This window comes from Athene cunicularia (genome assembly GCF_003259725.1).
Source record: "Athene cunicularia isolate RWA chromosome 1 unlocalized genomic scaffold, athCun1 chr1_part1, whole genome shotgun sequence".
Taxonomy (NCBI): domain Eukaryota; kingdom Metazoa; phylum Chordata; class Aves; order Strigiformes; family Strigidae; genus Athene; species Athene cunicularia.
Genome location: NW_020799091.1, coordinates 15,745,580 through 15,768,133, shown reverse-complemented (window position 1 = coordinate 15,768,133; position 22,554 = coordinate 15,745,580). Strand labels below are relative to the sequence as shown.

The 22,554-nt window shown below is 40.2% G+C and overlaps 1 protein-coding gene across 1 annotated transcript in view; it reads left to right on the top strand.

The window, feature by feature from the left end:
• Nucleotides 1-11,153: 11,153 nt before the first annotated feature.
• Nucleotides 11,154-22,554, top strand: part of GUCY1A2 (guanylate cyclase 1 soluble subunit alpha 2) — a 177,551-nt gene continuing 166,150 nt past the window's right edge. The window contains exon 1 of the mRNA XM_026856787.1: nt 11,154-11,171. Coding sequence (XP_026712588.1) covers nt 11,154-11,171 — 18 coding nt within the window. The remainder of the gene's footprint in view (nt 11,172-22,554) is intronic.

The window sequence follows — 22,554 nt, the reverse complement described above, 5'->3', positions numbered from 1 at the left end:
TTGTCATTACCAATGGGTAATATTTAAACAAAACTTATTTTTCTCAGAACCTGTTAGAACTAGAAAACAGTGGGGTCGCTGCTGCTTGAGTACCTGACACCTCAGTAAGTATAAACTGTAGCTGAGCATGGAAACACCGTGGCAGCCTTCCCTTTTGTACTGTTCATCAGCCTCTGTATTTGAGTGTTGCTGTTAAAATGCAACATCTATCAATGGTCAAAATATTTTTCAACACTTGGTATTCTTATAAAATGTCATTGTTTTCACTGACATAAAGAATTTAAATAGGATTGTTCCCCAAATCTTGTCCTCTCTCAATATCGACCACAATAATTCTGTGCCTTTGTAGTGCTTACATTAAACTCATTACAGGTGAATTATGGAGGCTCTGGTAGTTTTATTTGCATTGATCTATAACATGTTCTCAGGCATTATACTCATCTTTCAGGGTCTAATTTAGTACCTGACTGCAGTAAATATAACTTTGCATTACCCAATAAACATACTAAATATAATCTATTTGGTGGAGGGGATCAAAATTCAGTCTGTGAGCTGCAATAAGAATCCACAGAGGAGTTTGCACTGCCTTCATGAGGGATGCATACAAAGATGAAGAGAAATATTTTGTCTTTGCATAGTAGTTGGGAGTAGGATCAACTCATCTAATTACAGGTATCTATGGTATAATCATAATAAAGGTTGGACCAGATGATCCTGGAGGTCTCTTCCAACCTGGTATTCCATGATTCATTTACAATAAAACGAGTCACCCTAGGTTCCTGTCAGAGTCAATCGAGGGAAGTAGGTATTTTCAAGAAGTGATTCACTTGACCTATTTGTAGCCATCTATTTTAGGATGAAACAATCCCCCCTTACCCCGAAAGAGCCTATTTCTGTGCATTGACTGTAAAGGGCAGTGTAGGTACTAGCTGTAAGGTAAATGTCTACATTTTAGGTTTTTGGTTTTGGCCAAAGGAATCGGTGGATGCTTAGATTTTTCCTTTACCTATTACTGGCTCGGACCCTTACACTATAGTAATGGGTGATTTTGGGGCAATATGCTCACACCAGGGACTGCTCTGTTTCTGCCCATTTCATCCCTGCCTTCTTTATTCTTGTTTTCTTTTTCTCTTTCCTCTTCTCTGTCTTTCTATGTCTCTTCCTTTGCAGCAATTTCTAGTCCTTTCTTATTTTATTTCCTAGAATTGCTTTCAATAAAATAATTGATGCAAGTCCTTAAAATATTATTAAGACTTTGAAGGTAGTATGCCAGTAAGAGCAATGGGAAGCAGGGGAGTTCATAACTCTTGGAACTCCTGTGTTGGTCAGGTTTCAAGGTTATCTTCACAGTCAGGGCAAATGGAAATATGCATTGTAAAATAAAAGCTTAAAGCGTTCAGAACCTGAATGAGTCCTGTACATTACGCTAAATGAGCTGCATTCAGGGAAATATATTCCAGGGAAGAGCTGCTTGGTGTGTTTGCTTGATAATGTCAATATTATCAGTTGCAGAACATCACATTTAACTCGTGTTTTTACAGTTGCTGTAGTTGGTATGTTTCTTCATTTGCCCTTTGTTGATCTGGCTGATGAGATTACATCCTCGCCTTGCTGAAACCCCTGAAAGTTGACTCTGGACCTAGATTTTAGCTGGTCTCTTCTTAGAGGAGACATGTTTTCAAATTCTATGGGTATGGGACATATCATGCCTTGTGCTGTCCACTTCCTCTCTGCTGAGGACTCCTGTCTGTGTGCTAAATAAGAGAGGGCAGAGGACACAGTAGAGGGAAGACAATTTAGTGAGAATGTACTTCATAGGATAATGAGGTTGTGCCACAGCTTCCCCAGACAGCACAGGGCCATTTTACTAATGTAACTTTCAATCTCTTTCTCTTCTCAGAAGGAAAGATGAGGCCTGAAAAGGTGATCTTATTTTCTTTTGAAATTAGTAATGCAATCACTATAGGATCATATATACAGGCCATGAAAGCCAGGGGTCTCACACGGGTGGGCAGACCTCCTGGGAGAGGTAGGTGTACAGTGTCCAGGGTGTGAAATCATCTGATAGCCACAAAGCTAAAAGCAGAAAAGCTGCTGGGCAGGGATGGGCAGAAGTCCTGATGTTTTCCCTACCTCCCCCAGGGTTGCAGTGCTATCCCTCCTTTCTCTCTGCTGCACTGAGCCTGGCAGTGTGAACCCTCCAGTGGGACATCTGGGGCTGCAGCACCTGTAAGGGCACTGAGTCGGCAGGTGGAAGGTGCTGGAAGGTTCTGGGGCAGGCATGGCTGGGCTTGCATCCCAGGAACCCCCACGAAACAGGAACAGTCCTACCTCTCCTGCTCCAAACTGTATCACCAGCCCTGGGCTGCGGGTGCTGAGGTGAGCAGTGGTGGTCCCTGACATTTTGGGAGTGGGATCTCCTCTATTCACCAATTCTACTCACTTCTCCAGAACTGAAGATTAATATTGCTGCCTCTAATTTTTTTCTTGCAAGCATAGTGGCTTGTTCCTCTTCTAATTTCCACCAAGATTATGCAAAACCTCCATAGCATTAAGATGCTTATCACCTCACCTTTTAAAATCCTGTTGCTTTCATGTTTATGGTTCAGCTTTTCCCAGTAGAGCCTGATTTTCCTTCTGTTAGTCATCTTTGTTTTCTTACCCAGAAAAAAAGCACTCAAACCTCATAAATTCCAGTCCCTTAAAATAATAAAATTCTATTATTAGCATTGTCTTCAGTGTACAGTCTTATGCATGCATTATGCACGTTGCTCTCTCAACAGTAAAAAAACCCCAAAAGACTTCAGAAGAAGAAATGAAGAACACAAATCTTGTGGCCCTTTCTAAGACAAATTTCCTTTTTAAGTCAAAGAAAATTAAGGAACAGTGTAAGAGTTGTAATGTTGATCGAAGTTTACTGTGACCCAATTCTTTCCCAGAATTTGCTAGCAAAGTTAAGTTTCATACTGTTAAAATTTTTAATCATAGAATGGTTTGGGTTGGAAGGGACCTCAAAGATCATCTAGTTCCAACCCCCCTGCCATGGGCAGGGACACCTTCCACTAGATCATGTTGCTCAAGCCTCCATCCAACCTGGCTCTGAACACTTCCAGGGATGGAGCATTCAATACCTTCTTGGGCAATCTGTTCCAGTGTCTCACCACCCTCACAGTAAAAAACTTCTTCCTTATATTTAGTCTAAATCTCCGCTCCCTCAGCTTCCAACTACTACCCCTCATCCTATCATTACAGCCCCTTGTAAAAAGTCCCTCCTCAGCCTTCTTGTAGGCGCCCTTCAAGTACTGGAAGGCCACTATGAGGTCTCCCCGGAGCTTTCTCCTTTCCAGGCTGAACAAGCCCCTCTCTCAGCCTGTCCTCATAGGAGAGTGGAATTATAAAAAACTACTCAACTTCTGGTCGGGCCCATGAAAGATGATGGGTTGTTCACAGGAAGTAGAGATTTCCTCAGAGTGATTTCTCATTTCATGCAAAATTAGAGTCTGTCGACTTCCAATAAAATCCAAAGAAGACATGAGAATTCAACACGAAATTGGCAAGTTTTAATTGGCATAAATTTCTGCTTTGATAAGTCATATATCTATATTTGAACCCTTTACCTATCCATTTCTAATTTGCCCTTTGCAACAGCAAATCTGTCTCTCTGCCTGCCTCTAACACCTATATTTCTGTTCTACCAAAGCTAAAACTTTGCTCAGCACAGAGACCCCTCACAAGACCTTTCATAGCATTTAAAACCCAGTTAACTCTGAAAATTCTTCTCTTCCCAGATATGTCTCAAGTGTTCAAATTATGAAATTGCTTTGCTTGATAATAACAGGTACTAGTGACTTACTAGTAGACGAATAAGATCTTTTGTTTCTGTTTTATTTATCTGTACACTTATATGAGTCTGCCTGAATAGAAACTTTACTGTTTTCAATATTTAATCAGCTATATGCTGACTTTTTTTTTTTTTTTTTTTAAGGAAAGGATGGGAAAGAAGGAGAAGAAACAATTTTGAAACTTGAAATACTTAAGAAGCACTGTCAGCAGTGGACAGGGATGAAGATATCTCAGTTAGTAGCATAGTACTTTCCTTACTTATTTGCCAAATTTCCTGAAAAAATTGTTTATTTAGGAACTTTGGCAATAAGATCAGTGTTTCTTATTCATGCCCTACAATTTGCCTTAGTGCAATTTCATATTTTTTATATTTTCAAATTTTGTTTGCATTAAGCCATTTTAATGCTTTTGCAGTAAACAAAAAATAATTACTGCTATATGATGAACTGCATAGGTTAACACTGCAACATCATGAGCTTTTTTCTACTTTTCACTTGCAATAAGTTCAAAGTGCTTCTCAAAATCTGTGGAAGTGTTCAGCATTTGAGGTAGTATGGATGTTTTCAATGTTAACCTGTTTCTTTGTGCTATGACGCATTTGCATTCCATTGTGTTTGCATCCAACCAACAAAGAAATTGCTTTTTAACATTTTTGACACTTTTTTCATGTCGAGTCATGTAAAGCTATTGTCAGTGGATGGAAAATATGACACTATTTGAAGACAAACCACGTGCATGAAGAAAAAACAGTGCGGTCAATTTGAGATGATACAGCAGGCATACATTTAATTTCATGGTAAAAACGGCATGATATTTTACAGGAACATTGTATTGTGCACAGATTAGTACAAAAAATAGTTCAAGCCAAGTATATTAGCACTTTCACTTCTTTAGAATCAAATTCTCATTGCTTTACAGAAGGTATTTTTCACTTCTGTGGTTTAGCTTTAGCTGAATCTTATTATTGAAGAATGAAGCAAAAAACTGTTACTACAGAAAACTTCAGTAGTGGGTAATCTGAACAGCAGTGTTCACTGTCTTTGCAAACCAGGCACTTGGCTGCACCACTGCAGTGATAGCTTAGATCTGCCTTGACTTTTTAAGAGAAATATTCCACAAATCTAGTGGAATATTTCTCTATATTCTAGTTTGCCTATTGGCTTTAATTGCAAGATGCTAAATACCATTCTCTTAAGATTCACTTCCATTGTTTCAGGCTCTTAATGGTACTTCTCTGTAAAAATGCTTTGCACATCTGTTTTATTTATCTAAAAAGACCAGTTTTTTAAAACATTATTCCTTTAGCAGCAAATGTTTTTGGTATCTAGAATTTATTTTTGCACTGCTACAAGCAGTTAAATTCCTATTATAGCAGTATGTACTTCGCCTGTGGATTTTTTTTTTTCTCGCAGAACATTTTGAGACTGATTCACCCAGGGCCTGATTCAGAGAAGTCCTGAGGATCTCTTGCAAGGTGCTGAACACGCCAGCTAGTATCAGTAAGGATGAAAACTACTGAATTTGGCCCACAGTACATTTACATACACCATGAAACTGTGATTGTTTGTTCAAGCTTATTCACATTACAGGCATTTGCTCTATAATTGCCTGCAAATTGTGTTGAGAAGTTTGGAATGAAATATGCTACAAAAGTGAAATACTGATGTTATGGCAAACACTTTTCAAACCTCCCCAGATGTGTGATTCCCTCACAGTAACCTATCTTTGACAGACATTTTTGTGTAATACATGTTAATGTGAAAGAGGACTTGAGGATCAATTAGGAGCTTTTCATAGAGGAAAGGATTAGACTTTTCTATCTATATTTCCTTTTTTTTCTTTGTCTCCTTCCCCTTCTCATCCCTAACAGAACATTTTAGACAGGGTTGAACTCAAATTCTGAAGCTGAAATTACATATATATATATATATGTATGTATGTATATTTATTTCCAGTTGTGTTACCATTATAAAATATATTTATTTAAACACTCTCTGTGCACAGCTTTCCTATTAGTATTCACACTACTCTCTGCATAAAAATATTCCTCTGGAAACCAATGATCTGTTTTTCAAAGAAGACAAGAAACCTTGGAATAGGAAATTGTGGTATCCTGATGCTAAGTAACATCAGCAAGAGTGACAGTGCTCTGAGTAGCACAAGTGCTTATATTTGAAAGTTGTATTCCTTCACCAAAACAAAGTGACAGGAACTAAATGACAGGAAAATAATTTACCTTGGTATTTAGCTGTAGCCTTGTTCTAAGGAGCCAAGTGGAAGTGAGGAATGAGGTAAAAAGAGCAATTCTGTTTTCAAGGACTAAAGATTCAAGAGAAGAATGGAAGGAACAGAAAAGTGGGTTCTGAACTGATGCTAAAACTTGTCACCGTATTTTGCAACTCCTGTAAAAAATTCTCTAGAATACTAGGATACTTTCTACACAAGTATTCACAACATCAGCAGGCTAGCTGGACATCTGGAAAGGTTCCTGAATGCTTCTAAGTACTTAAAACTGCTATGCACTACTAAGGAGAGATGGACCGAAGTTCACTTTGAAGATACATCCAGTGAAAAAGGCCAAGACAGTCATAACAGTGTTGTAAGGAGCTATGTACATCACATTTTCCTGCTTGCAGAAATTGCTTTCACAACAGGAACATTTTCTATCTCTGGGTGAAATAGAGTAGATTTTATTGCAATAGACTTTATCTAGAAGCTCAAAAGGATCTTCAATTTGGACAACATTTTGCCTGACTCTTAAGTTCAGTGAATAATATCCTGTAGGTAGATACTGTAGATAATTTATATTTGCTCTGGTAATATCTTAATGGTTTCTTATTATCTACATCTATAGGTATGAGCACACTCCCTCTCCTTGTCTCTCTCTCCCTCTTGTTGCTGAAACTATATATAAGTAAAACATCTTTATTCCTTTTTATGCTTCATGAAAGCAAGTCATTGCAGACAATTTGTTAATCAGTTCATCCACTATAGGATGCAAAGAATCTTCCAAGAGAAAGTGTTCTCACTCATTACACAATGTGAGGTCTCAGTTTTAAACAAGTCTGGGTAAAATATTGTGTGATTTCCTGTCATTAAGATAAAAGAGAACAAGGTAATCTCATCAGGCAAGATGCCAGTGTGAGTTAATCTTAGGCCAGCTGGTGAGAGGACATTAACAACAATGATCTACATTTCAGAATTTTTAAATTGGAAAACATCTGGTAGAAGGAGTCAATTTGTGAAGAGATGAACTGCAATAGAAGTGTAACATTTGTGAAAAGGACCATATTGCTCAGATGACACTAAAGAAGATGCAGTACAACACTATGTACTACGTACACTGGCTTGGCTTCCTTTGGTAGAACCTGCTGTCATGCTCCCAGACGAGTCCTGGATAGGCTAGTCCAGAAAACCCTCCTCGCACAAGCTCTGATGCAGGCTGGTCATCTCCCAGATGCTGTGCAGCACTACTTGCCTTGGTAAACTACTCTTCCATCAGGTTGGGTTCAAGCCTGGTGAAACCTGGTTAGTACTTTGTGACTGCCCTAATTTTCTCAGGACCTACCTGCTAATTCTTTGCCTTTGCTCCCAGAGCTGCTCTGATGACTCCTGCCCCATCCCTAGCCCAGTGAACACCACAGTGCTGTCTGGAAAATATGTGCTGTGTGAGAGACCGCCAAGGGGAATTCCTACAAACAAGCCAAAGCACTGGGACATGAGAGGCACCCTACTTCTTGGGCATCAGCTCTGCCTTCCCTCAGGAGATGAGGCAGTCCTAGCAGCCGTTTGAGAAAATGTGGGGGTCCTGGTTTAATTTAGCTTCTGTTCAGGACATGAGAAGCTCCTAAACTCCTTGCCATTCTGGATTCCCGTGGGGTATGAAGAGTGCAGGGAAATGCTCCAGAAATCTAGAGAAATGTCTCTTTGAACTCCCACTATGATATAGAGGGTGCTTGAAAGCAAATTTACTTCAATCTTATATGTATCTACCACTTTATTTTCTTTGGATTAGCCTGATTGATGACATCCATAACCTTGGAAAAAACGCTTGTAGCAGGAAGTCTACCTGAGATAAATATGGTTGCAAGAGTGAAAACAAAGTGCCTTCTGTAGGGAGCTGTTCTTCTGTAAATAGTGACTTGACTAAGCTGCAAGGAGTGCTGGGGTAAGGTAGCTCTAGACCATATAAGATGCCTATCAGCATCTTCTTGTTTTGGTGTTTTAAATTAAATTGGATGAAGCTTATAAGTAACTCTGAGCCAGAATTCATGTGGCATCTGTTACCTGCTGCCCTCAGGGTAAAATAGGACACAGAATAAATGCTGATCGAGAAAAGGTTCAGTTTACATCACCTGGTGCTGAATTCAGTAAATCTGTCTTTCTGTGCGAGGCTAATGGAAATGAGACGTTTGAGTGCTATGCTGTATTTTTTCTTTTGCAATTTATAAATTTTTAAGTCTGAATGTTTAGCCAGCTGTGTGTTCCTTTGAGACATTTAGTTGAGGCTATATGCCATCAGAAGTTCTCCCTGAGATTTGCAATCTCAGTTTTACTTAGGCATCTCAGTCAAAGCCCTGTTATTTGGGAATTCGTATTTTTTTCACTCCCTCGGCAGCTTCCTCCATCATTTTTTTGTGAAACGGTGATGATGTCAATATAACATATGTCCTTCTACAGCCTTGACATCTTGTTTTGATCCTTCTTTGGCAAACAAGTATAGTGAAATAATTGAAATTACAAATGGATCTGATGCTGGCCATTCATGTCTCAAGCCAATTGATTCTGAATAAAGTTGTCTTGAAGTTAGATTAGGCAACAAAGAACTCTTGATTCTGCTATTGATCAGCTGCATAATGTGAGACTCATGGTATCAGTCATTGGTGCTTTGCTTTTCTCATCCATGATAACAACACTTAAAAGTGTGCTGAGGGTCACAGATTAAAGACATTTTATTAGCATTAGGACCTGGATTCTTCTGCCTTCATTATGTAGTATCTCATCTTGCAGTGCAAACCAGATTCATCATTCCTTCAGCAACACACTGTGCAACATGATGGACTCAAACATAACCTGATTACCAGAACATCAACTTTGGCCAATGAGAATCTGCTGCATCTTGCACATAAACTTTATTTCCGAGTAGTTGAAACATAAAATTGATCTGTTCTTTAAGCCAATTGTAATTCAACAGTTCATTAATGACAAATGGCAGAATGCCCCAGCCATCCTTCCAGGCAATACTCCAGATGGAAGTCATTGGATAACGAACAGGAAGGTTTGGCAGAATGTGAAAAAAGAATAAATTTGCTACACATCACTCATTTTGCCTGACTGCAATAAAGTAATTGTAATAGAATGTTGTCACAGGATAATGGTCTCCTGCTGCTTTAGAAATGCTTTGCAAAACAGATGTTTACTTTCTCTGTGGGAGACATTGATCCCGGGACAACAATCTTTTCTGTTAAAGGAAAAATTAAGTACTTATAGGTTCAGTAGTACTATAAAAAGATCATTATAAAAAGTCATATAATGTAATAGGTGAAAAGATATGAGATATATATGTGATGTATGTGATACATGTGACTAATCCCTAAGTGGGATTAATTCAGATAGTTTCTTCTGGCAGCTCTGCAACTAACGTTTTCTCAACAAATGCAGATAGGACAATTCAATGCACGATGATGAAGTTGTTTTTGTTATTTTAATCTTCCAAGGCTCTATGAACTGCAGAAAGACAGCGTTTGTAAATAAATATAACAGCATCAAAACTCCAGCGTATAATGTCTGATGAGAAATGCTTAGTTAATAACAAATAGATAAAAATAACAAATAAATAACAATAAAGTAACACATTATAATTAATGGAAATTAAAGACTATCTATTTTCTGTCAGGGCTGAACTCAGTATTGTGAATTTTGCTTACCAGCACCAAGACAAAAATTTGAAAACAGATAAAAATTTATAAAACATTTGTATGCTTCAAAATAATTTTCTCAGAAGAACAATTATACATTAGAGATTGTAAAAAAAAACCCCAAACCCTCATATTTTTCTCTGAACTGTCTGCAATACATGTGGAACACAAACATTGCACTCTGTTGTGATACGATAGAAAAGTTAAATATGCACTATTTTGATGAACCTTATACATTTTACAGACATTTCTGCTATTCATCCAATAATGTGCCAACTGCAAATTTGGGCTGATGAGACATGTATAAAAGAAAACCATTTGTTCTCTTATGTGCTGTAACTGTCTATGTCTATGTGCTGTCACAGGCATTTGTCTGTCAGATGAAGCAACCCTCTGTGGTATTTAGCTTTTGCCAAGGTTGTATCTGGATCAGGAGGAATAAAGTGAGAATAATAACCAGGGACTGAATGACTTGCTGGCTCACCAGACTCACCTCCAGGACCTGCATCATCTTGGATCTTCTGCTGTCCATTTCTATTTAGCTCAAGACATCTTGTGATGGTGTTTGGTACTTTTCCAGCTGGTGCCTCTTATCCAATTCCATGTATTTCATATCATGACTCTCAAACAAAGTTGCAGTATGCAGACTACTGACATCTCTGTAACCAGATCAGGCAAGTATCAGGCTTGCTTCCACAAGTTTTAAAGGTCATAGCTGAGCAGAATAGCCAGTGAATAGCAACACTGAGTCTGGATTTACCCAAAGCACTGCTTCAGCTGGAGCAATAGAAGACTTGAAACTGTAATTGCATTTTTTACTCTGAGTGCTGAACTTGGCTATCTAGATGCTGAAGGAAAAGGTCTTTTACATTCTTGAGAAGAGTCGGTTTGGTTTATGAATGCATTCAGTTATAATAATCCTGACCTCAGGAATAGTCACTGAAGCAAAGAATTTCCTTTCCCATTTCAGGGTCACCACATGAAAGACATGAAAGGAATATGGCCATGAGAAGGATGAGGAAAATAATTTTTAATGGTGCAAGGGTAACTCAAGAGTGCTGTCAAATGCTAATGATGTGGCGTTGGGAAGTGCTACTTTAAACTTTAAGAAAAAAGAGGAAACTGAAGACTTAAGAAGTGTCAGTCTTGTCATCATGAAACCATTTTTCCGTAGTGCTGAATAAAATGCAAATATGCCCACAAGCAAGTTGCTTACCCTACAGCTGAAGTACTGCACATGGAACCAGTTGACACTTCAGTATTTTAGCAGTTTAGACTTATAAATATGTATTTGCATTTTCAACGCTAAACTATGCGGCTCTTAACCAGTTGTCACTGTCACTGCATCAGCCAGGAACCAAGTGGAATTTGCTTCACTGAGGGCTGTACGATATGGTCTACGAGAAGGAAGTAAGTTTAATGGAAACTGAAGCATGCGAAGAAAGTTAACATCTTAACATGGAGTATCCTGCACAAGGGATAGTGTTTAGCACCAAAGGACACCTTCAAGAGTCCTTAATTCCTTAATCCCCCCAATGGCAGGAGCTTGGCCTGAAGGTAGGCAGGGGCTTGTGCAGCAGGTCTCACAGAATCTGTTAAAATGAGGATTTTTTTAGAGGGAAGAAGAAAAAGGCCTTCTTTTTCTGTACTCAAGTACCGATGAATATTGTTCTTCCCTAGAGGAGGAAAGACAGAGGAAGACAACGGATCTGAAGGTTCATGTGTTTTAACTTTCAGGTGAAGTCATGTCTGATTCCTGTCCTAGGGCTGCTGACAGCATCACCAGGACTGCAAAAAGAGAGCCTCTGCATCTCAAGTGCAATATTCAGTCAGGCAACGGAAGATAGTATGGACCACTCTGGCTTTACAATACATCGTTTCAAACCACAGGCTTCAAGCCCCAGAAATTTAAAAAGCATGGCAAGATGAAAGGAGATTCATTGCTTCTCTTACTCCGTATATATTTCTACTGAACACCCCCACTCCCCCACCCACCCCCAAACAGACAGAAATAGAAACTGGGTGAGCCAAGAGAAACAGGGATGATGACACTGAAAGCAATGCCCTGTCAAGGGCTGTCGTGCCCTAGTTAAAAGCTGTGTGCTCAGTCACAGATCTGTGCACCTTCTGAAAGCAGAGACACGGTTTGTGCTGCCTAGGGCCATGCTCAAGAGCTCTTTCACACCTGTGGAAATCTTCCCAGTCTCTGCAGCAGGTTCTTGTTTAGGCTGCACTCAGACATTGAACAGGATAAGGTTGTAAAATATGTCATAATACAAAGTGTAAAAACTGCCTTAAAATCGTCGCTTTTGAAAATAAGTTTTGTTTGAACTAAGATAAAGTAATGACAAGCTGTCTTCCTTGATGGTAGGGTGCACCACTACAGGTGAGATCACATTTCCTTGGAGCCTTTCTGCCAAGGACTGCCCAGGGTGGGCTCGGCACCCCGGTGCTGGAATTCGGGTCGGGAGGCACAAACAGGGCAGCTGCCGCTGCAGCTGGTTTAGCGTTTCCGCCGAGCCCCTTTCTGAATTGAAGGAAAAAGGTAAAATCATAAAGTGCTTATCGCTACCTGGCAGTAGCAACATCTTTTCGTAGAAAGTTACATCTGTGTGCTGCAGGGCATGCCCGTTCTTCCTTCACCACGCAGAAGACGCGAACTTCTTACATTTATAGGGCTTTTCTGCACTGAACAAGGTTAAAAAAAAAAAAAAAAGTTTCGGCTTTATGTTCAGAAATATTTCAGCAGCAGATTTCCCTGTGCCTCCCAGATGCACTGACATTCCTGAGATCAGTTTCTTTCAAGTGTACTTTGAAATCCATGACTTGGGATTATCTGGGTAGCTACACCTGTAGTTGAGAATCAATGAAACATTGCGTGTGCAAGAATAAGGAGGGAGTTTGGGTAGAACCCGTAATGTACGCTGGTACTGCTTCGTGAGACTGAAATCAGGGGCTCATGTAGAACAGAAGGTTCTCCAGCCTTTCTGTTACGATTGTGCTATGCTCCTATGAATGCCTCTGTGACCATCCCTAAATTTTCCTTCTAAAGTTTCAGCTGCAACTGAACGCTTGTTTGGTCTCTGAGATATTTTAACGTGGTAAGGTATAAAACATTAATTGCAACAAGTTGTCTTAGTCTGCGAGACAACTATATCTGCTATTGTGGCATTGGATCGTCTTTTTGCTCATTGTTATCCAGCTTTGGAAGTTACTTAGGAGTCTCGTTGTCAGCTTTCAGTTTGCTTTTGTTTTAATATAGTCGTTTCTGTTCAGTGTTTCTTGAACTGGCTAAATAGGGGTAGACAAGCTGTTTAATGGGAGAAGTTAGCAGTGCATTACATACCTAATAGTCATCCAGTTCCAGTTAAGACTTTTCTTTCCCACTGATTTTTTCCCTCTCCACTGGGAATCTGGTCTTGTAATGCTGATATTAATAGATGATCTCTCAGGTCACCTGTCTTGTTTTAGTACAAAAAAAAAAAAAAAAGCTATTTAATTTGATAATAATGCAATGGCATAATTAGAGCATGTGTTACCCCAAATATTTAAAGTATTCTGATGTAGCTGAGTGCAGTATTTTTAGATAACCTTAGTATTTGTATTTTCCCAGCTTCGACTATTACCTCCTGTATTGAGTTACTATAAAAGACAATTACAGTTTTATGGCTTTGATGAATTAATTTGATGAATTTGTTTTCAAAATAAGCACAATATTTGAATTAAGAGATGAGGGAAACTTTGTTAGATCTTATAGTCCTCTTTCCTTCCTGTTCTCAGAGAAATTTCACTTAAGAATGAAAAAATTTCATCCAGCCTCGTTTTGATGTCCCAAACAACAGCTTCCATGGTTTCCTTGGGAGTTAATTATAGCAACCCTTATTGCTGAAAAAACGTGTTCTTTTTAAATTTCAGTATGTGATACATATTGCTTAAAATTTCCCTTTTTATCTTGGCATCATAACTAGTGCTTCACTCCCCTCTTACACATTTTGGCATAAATTACTGTGATTAAGTCTAAAAAGTCATGTTGCCACAGTCCCAATATAAGAAAAGAGTCAGGTCCCTGTCTTGTAATTTTTCACTCGGAGAATTCACTGTTCAGGTGTGTTGTTATTTTGGTGCATTCTTGTTGAGAATCTGTTCTGTGATACTGAATATATGCCTTCTTGCAACAAGTCAAGTTACCATACGTCTACCACTTTGATTATTTTTACACATCTGCTAATATAAATCAGGAATAACTTTAATTAGAAGTAAAATACCCCAATGCTGCCTATAAAATTAGTGTCAACTGTGACTCATTTCCATTATTTGTAAAATTAAAAGACGAGTCTAAGGGTGCATTGACATATGTTCTTTCTGAACAAAAAGCTTTAATACTTATACTATAAATGTAGTTGTATCTTCATTCCATGATACTATAGATACGGGTCTCTGTTAAGTATATAAACATATATTTATGTACACACAAATATGTGTGAACGTATATACTATATATATTGCCTGAAACGGCTTAATGTTTTTCTGTCCAACATGAATGTAGCAGCACTTTGTCCCCATCTCAGTGCTGAACACTTTCAAAGTTGAAGGATGCTACAGGTTCCTGATGTTTATACTTAGCCTTAATTTTGTGCTTTTCTTCGGCAATGGTTAGGACTGAAATACTGAGTGAAGTATTTCTTTGTGTTTTCACTGAGGAAAAACTCTGTGTGTGTGTTTAGTACTACTGTGGCATGCAGGGAGATCTCTGGGGTGATGTTTCAGTGTGGCAGTAGCAGGGGCTACCAAGGGCTGCTCTGGGGATGTGGACAGCCTCGAACTGATCAGGAAGGAGCATCCAAGGGGTGAAGGAGCTGAACAGAGGGCTGTCCATGGGGCACAGCAGCAAGAGGACTGTGCAAGCAGAGTAGGTCTTATAAGTGGTAGCACAAAAATGTGTATGAAAATATTAGTATCTCCTGTGCAATGTATTCAGGAGTTAGTACAACCGTACTGTCCACGGAAAGAGATTCTGTAGAGTAAAATGCAGTAATGAAGTATTGAGGTATTTTATACTAAAATACAGTGAAAAGAAGTTATTGCATTTTGTATCACTTGTAATCTTGATATCAAGTTTAGATGAGTGTGACCTGCACAAATACTACTTTTTGTGGAACTGTGGGAAAAAATTAAAAAGTGAACCCTGCTGTATTGCAGCATTTAATCCAACCCCTTCTGCTTGCTCCCAGAGAACAGCTTCTGGGACTTTCCAGCACACATGATTTTCCAACTTTTCTCTTAAATACATTTATAAAGATTTTTCCTGTGGTTGTTAGAGGATATAGGGGCTAGATCCTCAGTCAGCACAGGGTGATTTTATATTCCTGTGGGTTTGTAAACATTTCCCAACATACCTGCATGGTTGAAGGATGGACACTGTTCATCTGCAACTTGCTTACCCCAAACCCTCTCTTTTTTAACAGCCAGAACTAGGATGATAGGGTTTACCTCCCACTAAAACAGCTGCATATTTTTGGGAAAAGTATGCGGTGATGAGGAGGATGAGCAGACCTCCATATGTACGGTACTGTTGGGTGAGCAGAGCATGCTGGGGGAAGTCAGGGTGCACTGGGTAGGGAGGCAGCAGCAGTGATACAAGAAGAGGCAGCTTTTGTCACAACTGCACTCAGCAAACTAACCGTGCATATACTGAACATCACATGGAGTTTTTGGCCCCCGAGGTATCATTTTGGTGAGTAAGCAGGAGCACTGACAGCAGGAGGGTTGGGGCTCTCCCGGCAGCCGGGCACAGTTGGGCACCGCAGCCCAGTCAGGGGAACTGTGCCCAGCCAGGCCATGCTTAGCACCTGAATGTGAAGATTATGTTTTGTGGGACTGGCTGTGGCTGCACAGCATGGTAAACTCCAGGCATTGCACACTCTCAGCTCCATGACTCCTTTAGCTCACAAGATCGTCACCAGCCGTGCTCCATTATGATTGCCCCACGACTGCCTTTGCTGTCTCACAGCCTTCGTTCCTGTGTTGTGCCCAGAGAGCTGAGCCCGTAGTTGTGTAGGCAGCTCCCGTCCACTCTGACATGTTCCTAAATCATGTTCCTGACTGGGCAAAGATGTCCTTTCTGTCCTCTTTCATCTGAACCACCATGAAAGGATCTTTGGTTACTTACCTACTCTACTAGAGAAATTTGGAGTTAGATCCAGCTGCTGTCAAAACTAAATAGGTTCCCCTCTCACTGGACTGAGTTCAGGTTTTTGGAGATAAATAGTAAAATGCTGGGAACCTAGTAGGGACATTGATTTATGACCTTGTTTTTAAGAAATCAACTGCAATAATTATGTATACATCACAAGTAAATGTAATGATATATTTTTCTTGTGATTCCAGCTTTGTTGTTGTGTTCTGGTTTAAAGGCTGAATTTTACACCCACAATAACATAAATTTAGATTAATTATAACTAGAGATGATGATACTATATGCTATTCATTATCAACATAAATTTTTCTGCCGTTAAGAGCTCTCCTGTATGGGAATGATATCCTGGCACCAGTGGACACAGTTTTATTCGTTAGAAATGCCATTTAGTATCTTAGTGAATTCCAGTTCCTTGCAGCAATTTTCACATTTGCTCCAGTTCTATCTTGACTTGTATCCAATACCAGCCTGAAAATAGAATCAAAATAAAAAAATTGTCACTGATTTGAAAAGTCAAATACTCATCTCCCATCTAAGGGACATGGACTATGGTAAAGAAGATGAGAGTGTCTGGGCATGCATTCAGAGGAGACTGTACCCCCAAGTGCTGTACTGATCTTTCTGGAAAGAGAATTACAGCGTGACACAGCATTAAACTGAGTTACATTTCCGTAAGATTTTATTTTCTAAATGGCCTAAGTAACACATCTCTTGAACTACAAACATTATTAAGTGAAAATTGCTTCTGATTGATACACTTTTTTGTTCATTCAGAATTTTTCCTGCTATTCTTTAAAGGCCCAGTTGTAGGTACGTTAAAGTAAGAAGATTTTTTTTCCTATTTAAGTTAGGAAGCTGCTACTGGCTGATGCCAAATAGTTTGAATTTAAGAGTTGTCTTCTTGTATACAACCTTTTTTCCTGACAGTGGGAGAAAAGTGAACCCAAAGACAGTTGTTCAGGTTAGCAGGTAGGCTATTATGTCACAGAACTGCTGTAACTTCAAATTGCTTAATTGCAAGTGAATCTTCCAGTGAGTGGAGGTGGGATTTTGGCAGAGAAGTTACAGTATAGCAGCTCAAATCAAGCCTGGCTCCATCATAAACCTCTACCACTTACTGTCAAGGAATAACGACTGTTTTTAGTGGCAATAACAAGTTGTTGCCACTAACAGGTGAGGTAAAAAACCACGAGATTTTGAAATAATTTTGCACGAGTATTCCAAGCTCCTTATGACTCACGTTAACCCATCTGGTAGGAATAACTTCTGCCTGTCTTTCTGAATGAAGAAAGGTAATGTCAAATGATAACCATATCAACAGTGGGATGAGCTTGCTCACTTAATAGCCCAGGCTGGATGGACTTTACATGAGTAACATCCTTCTCAGGAATGAGGGTGTGAAGGAAACCCTCACTTCACATGCGTGAAGTGAGACTTCACTTTCCTTGCTTGTGGAAATGGTGAAGAAAGGCACATCCCATGAAAAACTCCTAACTTCTAATTCCAACAGGCAAACAGGATTATTTTTTTGTAAGTATGATAAAATCAGACTTTCAATTTACAGAGAGAAAAGCCATTTATATGCAAGGTCACACGAGCAGTCTGTAGCTGGTCAATCTGCTGTATCATAGCATGACACAGAACAGTGGTGTCTTAAACAGGAACATTCTGGAAAACATTATCAATCTGAGCATCAGTGTATTTTGTTTGTCTTGTTCAGTAGTTTAACATCTCATGCAAGGGAACATCAGCCTCAGCAAATAATATATCAAAAAAATCAGTTTGGCTGAACCAGAGAGCCTGCAGCACTGTAGTGACCTTGATGAAATTTTGCTTAGGGTGAGTTTGAATATTTGACATCCAGTGCTTAGACCAATCACAGTAATAGTTGCTTTTATAATGTTTGTATAGTTCCAGGCTGAAACCTTGACTTCCCTACAGTGCTTGGAAAAAAATGTGTCTTGGAAACATTCATGCATTGCAGGCATCTTTGCTGCCTGGAAGCAGAGAGTGTATCCCTGCTGGGGATCAGGCCTGCCCACAGGCAGAGCTCAACTGCTGGCTGACAAACCAGAGCGTGGCAGCATCAGTGTTAATCCCACAAAACTGATCTCAGTGTTTTGCACTTCTCCGCCTCTCCCCTGCGTTATGGTCATCAATATATGCCTATAATCAGCAGTGTGCCCTCATGGTTACATCAAGGGTGGGTAAATCTCCTTCATTTGCAGCTGCTTGAGCAGAGACAGTTACCACTTCACAGTGGTCCAGGGTACTCCTGGTGAAACTTAAAATGTTAACACAGAGAACAGCCCTCTCTTTCCTTTTACCTCTTGTGCTAATGTTAAAGGCTGTTATAAAATGTTTTGAGTGACAGAAATCATTCCATCTCATATCCAAATTCTTTCTAGATGTGTCTGCTTGCTAACTCTTAAACTAAGTTTCAAAATGAAGACCAAAAAAATCTGTGGTTTGTCTATAGGTCTCAAAGGGACAAGCATCTCTGCAGCTCCACATAGGAAATTATGTCCAGTTATACTGAGGAAATTGGGTTTGTTCTATCCGAGCAGAAGAAATTCCTGAGAAGGGCAGACATGTAAAGCCTTTCATTTCCTATCTGTCTGCTAGAGTAGCACCAATGATTTTATGTAGTAGATGTGATTTGCATTAAAAGATGAACAGGTAGTATTAGTGATAGATCATCTGTTCTTTTCTCACCTCCTGAATACATTCTGTCTGCAGCACAGAACAGAGCTTCTATCCATTCCAGACATGGGTGAAATTCAAAGATGAACAAAGTGATCCCAGCTGGTATTATAATGGATAGCACCCTGAGATATTTATCCTTCATTGTCAAGGAGTTAGACTAGATGATCTAATAGGCAATTTCCATCTGTAATGTCTGTGATTCTTCTAGTTGAAAGGCAGCTGGAGATGCAGGAGTTATAATTTCTAATTATTATTTAGCTCTGCTTTATTTCTTCAGAGTGTTTGCGTTGTTACTAGCATGAAATGTTATAGGGTAAAATTCTTAGTCTCAATGTTATTTATTAAATTAAGGCATTTTCTTTGATGTGCAGAAGTATTTCTCTGTGAAGAGTATCTCAGTTTGCATGAACTGAGGAGCAGAATGGTTGCAAGTTTAGGTGCCAGGTGATACTGAGTTCAGGTGTGCACCCTTGTCCTGTCCTGTCCGGATCATCGAGAGCTGCTGCAGGGCAGCTTGTTTTGCTTCCAGCTGGCAGTCATCCTGCTTTGGATCCCCTAACAGTCCCCTCCTGGGGATTCTTCATCTTCCTCTCTTGATACCAATTCTGGTGCTGGTCATGGAGGTCTGCAAGCAGTTAGTGCTTTTATCTGAAATACAAACTTCTTGAATCAGGAAGCTGGTTTTCATGAAGAAAAAATACATTTTAACTCATACACTTACAGAGAAAAAAAAAAAAAAGAGTACACCCTAAAGGTTCAGAAGCTAGAGAGTAAATATGTATTTATTTTCCTGATTAATTATAAAAGCACTATTAAACCTCCAAATATTTTTTATTTTATTTTTTTTAAATTGCCAAATGGTTGCTTACATTGGTGCTCTGCTTCTCTGATTTCTGTTTCTGCCCTTTCATTCAATTTTTTGGCTGTTGGGAAGGGGACAGGGAGGGATTCTGGATGTGCAGGACCTGCAAGGACCTGCTAGGGAGACTTCCTTTCTGCATCATCAGAAAAATGTCAGATGCCAAAGAAGCCTTCCTTTTCTTTTTCAGTTCTGCTTTTCCCTAGTTTCAGCAATTTCAATTCTTATCTCCCCACTCCTAGCATATGGGAATGGTGATAAATATTTGTCTTCAGCTGGAGCCTTGATTCTTTGTTTATGGCCTCTTTAACATCAATATTTTGGTGACCAGAAGGACAGGGAAAGAACAATTTTCTACTGTTTTCATGATCATGGGGTAAATATTAAAAAAAGCCAGACTGGATGTGAAAATGACTGTTTTGCCATTTATTTCCTTCCAGATGGACCAGGTACACACCTACTCGTGTGTAATCACCTATGCACAAAGACTTGACTAAAATTGGTTCTGAAATATGAAAGAAATGTTTTTCATTAATGAACAATCACCAGCAGTGAAGCTGGCAATTAAAGTCTTACACATCTGCTGACTTAGTGATTGAACACTACAGATTTGAAGCATGTAAAACTTCCAGCATCAAAGTGCTGATTTGGCTGAGGTTTGTGGTAGTTTGCCTCCCCTGTGCGCAGAAGTGTGGGTTCTTCTAGGAAGGACTTTGCAGCTCCCCAGGACACAAGAGTCTGGAGGAGCCCCCTAACCCAAGGAACTTCCTTGAAGAAATTCTGATAGAAGCAAAGTGGTTTCTAGCTGAGCCTATTATGCTTTTCAGTGCTTCAACTTTCATGTTTAAAATTTTAAGCACTCAAGTTTTTAAGAGCATGACTGTTGAAGCACTTTTGAGGCTCAGCTAGGAGCCACTTAGCTTTTACCAGGAAAAATCATTGAAGCCTTGTTAGGGTTAAGGAGAAACTCTGTGTACCTTGCTGCTCTCTTGGCTTGGACCTCTCTGTTCCATACAGTCCTTTTCTTCTCTAATCCCATCTGGTTATTTTAGGATGCCAAAGGAATGGGATGGAGAATTTGAAACTGCATTTATGTAAATTTAGACTGAGTCATCTGGGATACTCTGTGCAGTTCTGTCACCTCAGGATGGGGTTGGACTGTCCTTAAACATTTAAAAGATGTCTAAGTCTAAAGCAATCACTCAACATCTTTTCTAGACAAAAGAAAGAAATAGGTATTTCTAAAGACTGAGTCCTCAGGCATGTATTAGATGCCAACTGTAGGATTAAATGAATCACTCTGGGTGCCTACAGTTTCCTACCATTTTTTTCTGAAGGTGTTGCGATCAAATGAAAGACGTTTCAGAGGCAACAGAAAATGGCTAGGGAATAGGCTAAAGTATGTCCTCGGAGAAGATTGGAAAGCTTACGTTTGATTGCCTTGGGAAAGACGTTTATAACAAGGGATGGCATTGAAATGGAAGCCCCCTCCCCTCTGTCTCCTAAACTGGAGGCAATGAAGTTGAAAGGAGGGGAAATTAAACTCAAAAAAAGAAAGAAGAATTGTACACAGTGTTTAAACTGGAATCCTTTTTCAAAGAAAGTTGTCTGGGTTAAAAAGTGTGAAATACTTCAAGTTAATTTAGACAGGTATCTTCATAAAGTTTTTCTCCAGTTAGTCATAAAAGGCTTTTGAAGAGCTTCTACTCCTCTAGCTTCAGATCTTGAACCGGTTTTGCACTACTGGAGAGAGGCTGAGATCTATCAAGATGGACAGATTTCTCTACGAGTGCATCGTGCAAACAGTGGTGGCTGGCAGAGTTACAGTGGCTGTCATGGCAGGGCTGCCATGGTCAGATTGCGGCCTGCTGCGGTGCAGTAGCAGTGTGCTCTGGTTACAGCACTGAGGTGACAGGTGGAAGAGCTGTAGAAGATAATGAGCAGGCTGTATGCATCAGGGGAGATGGAGAGGTCTTTTCAGGGGCCCTGCAGAGCCAAGGACCTGAGCTCCATGTTGAAGGGAAGGAGGGAAAACCAGAGACAAACCTTGAGGGTCAAGGGTGGAAACTCCTGAGGTGAGGGAGGGTGGATATTTGTTATTTCTGACAACACAACTAAGGCCTCTTTTCTACCTATTGTTCAGCAGTTTCAGAGCAGATACAGTGCCCTGGGAAGAGGTGGGAGATGACCTCCCTTGGGATGAGGCATCAGAGCCAGCTAAGCCTCAACCCTTAGTGGCTTCAAGAAAAGGAGGGTGGTGGGTATCAGAAACTCTCTGCTGAGGAGACAGAGGCACTCATCAGCCAGCCTGCCTTGCTGCCTCCAGAGGTTTGCTTCATGCCAAGAGCTCAGACATCGTGTTGCAAAGAGACTGTCAAAGATTTTTGCCTCTTGGGCTGTGACCCCTGCTGGCCATCCATGCGGGCACCAGTGATACAGTGAGGGACACCTTGAGTATGGCAGGAGTAACCGCACGGCTTTGAGTGCAAGGGCAGAGGGTGTGGGTGCCCAGTTGGTGTCTCCTCAGTCTTGCTGGTGAGGGGGAAAAGCTCTGGTTGGAGCAGATACATGTAATAAGGCAGCCCCTGGCTGTGTGGGTGGTGTTGCTGGCAGAACTGTGGTCTCCATGGGCATGTGCTGAGCAAGAGCAGCGTTCATCTGACAAAGTGAGGTGAGGGTGTCTTTGCTAACAGGCTTCACAACCTTGTGAGGAGGGCTTTCAACTATGCTTCTCAGGGAAGGTGTTTCATTCTCTGAAGAGAAGGGGAAGCAGTGAAGAACTATCAGGGGAGCAACAAGATGGAAGAGGCCCTTATGCTTCATGAAAGCAGCATGACTGGGAGCCTGCCTCAAGTGTCTGTGCCCAGATGCAGGCAGCATGGGGAGCAAACAGGTGGCATTATACATCCCCATGATGCCACTAAGCTTGGACCTCCTGTGGGTTTGCGGACATCCTTGTGTGGAAAGGCTCTGAAGATGGGAGTGCTGCAGGAGATGGACACAGGCTCTTCAGGAAGGACAGGCTGGGGAGG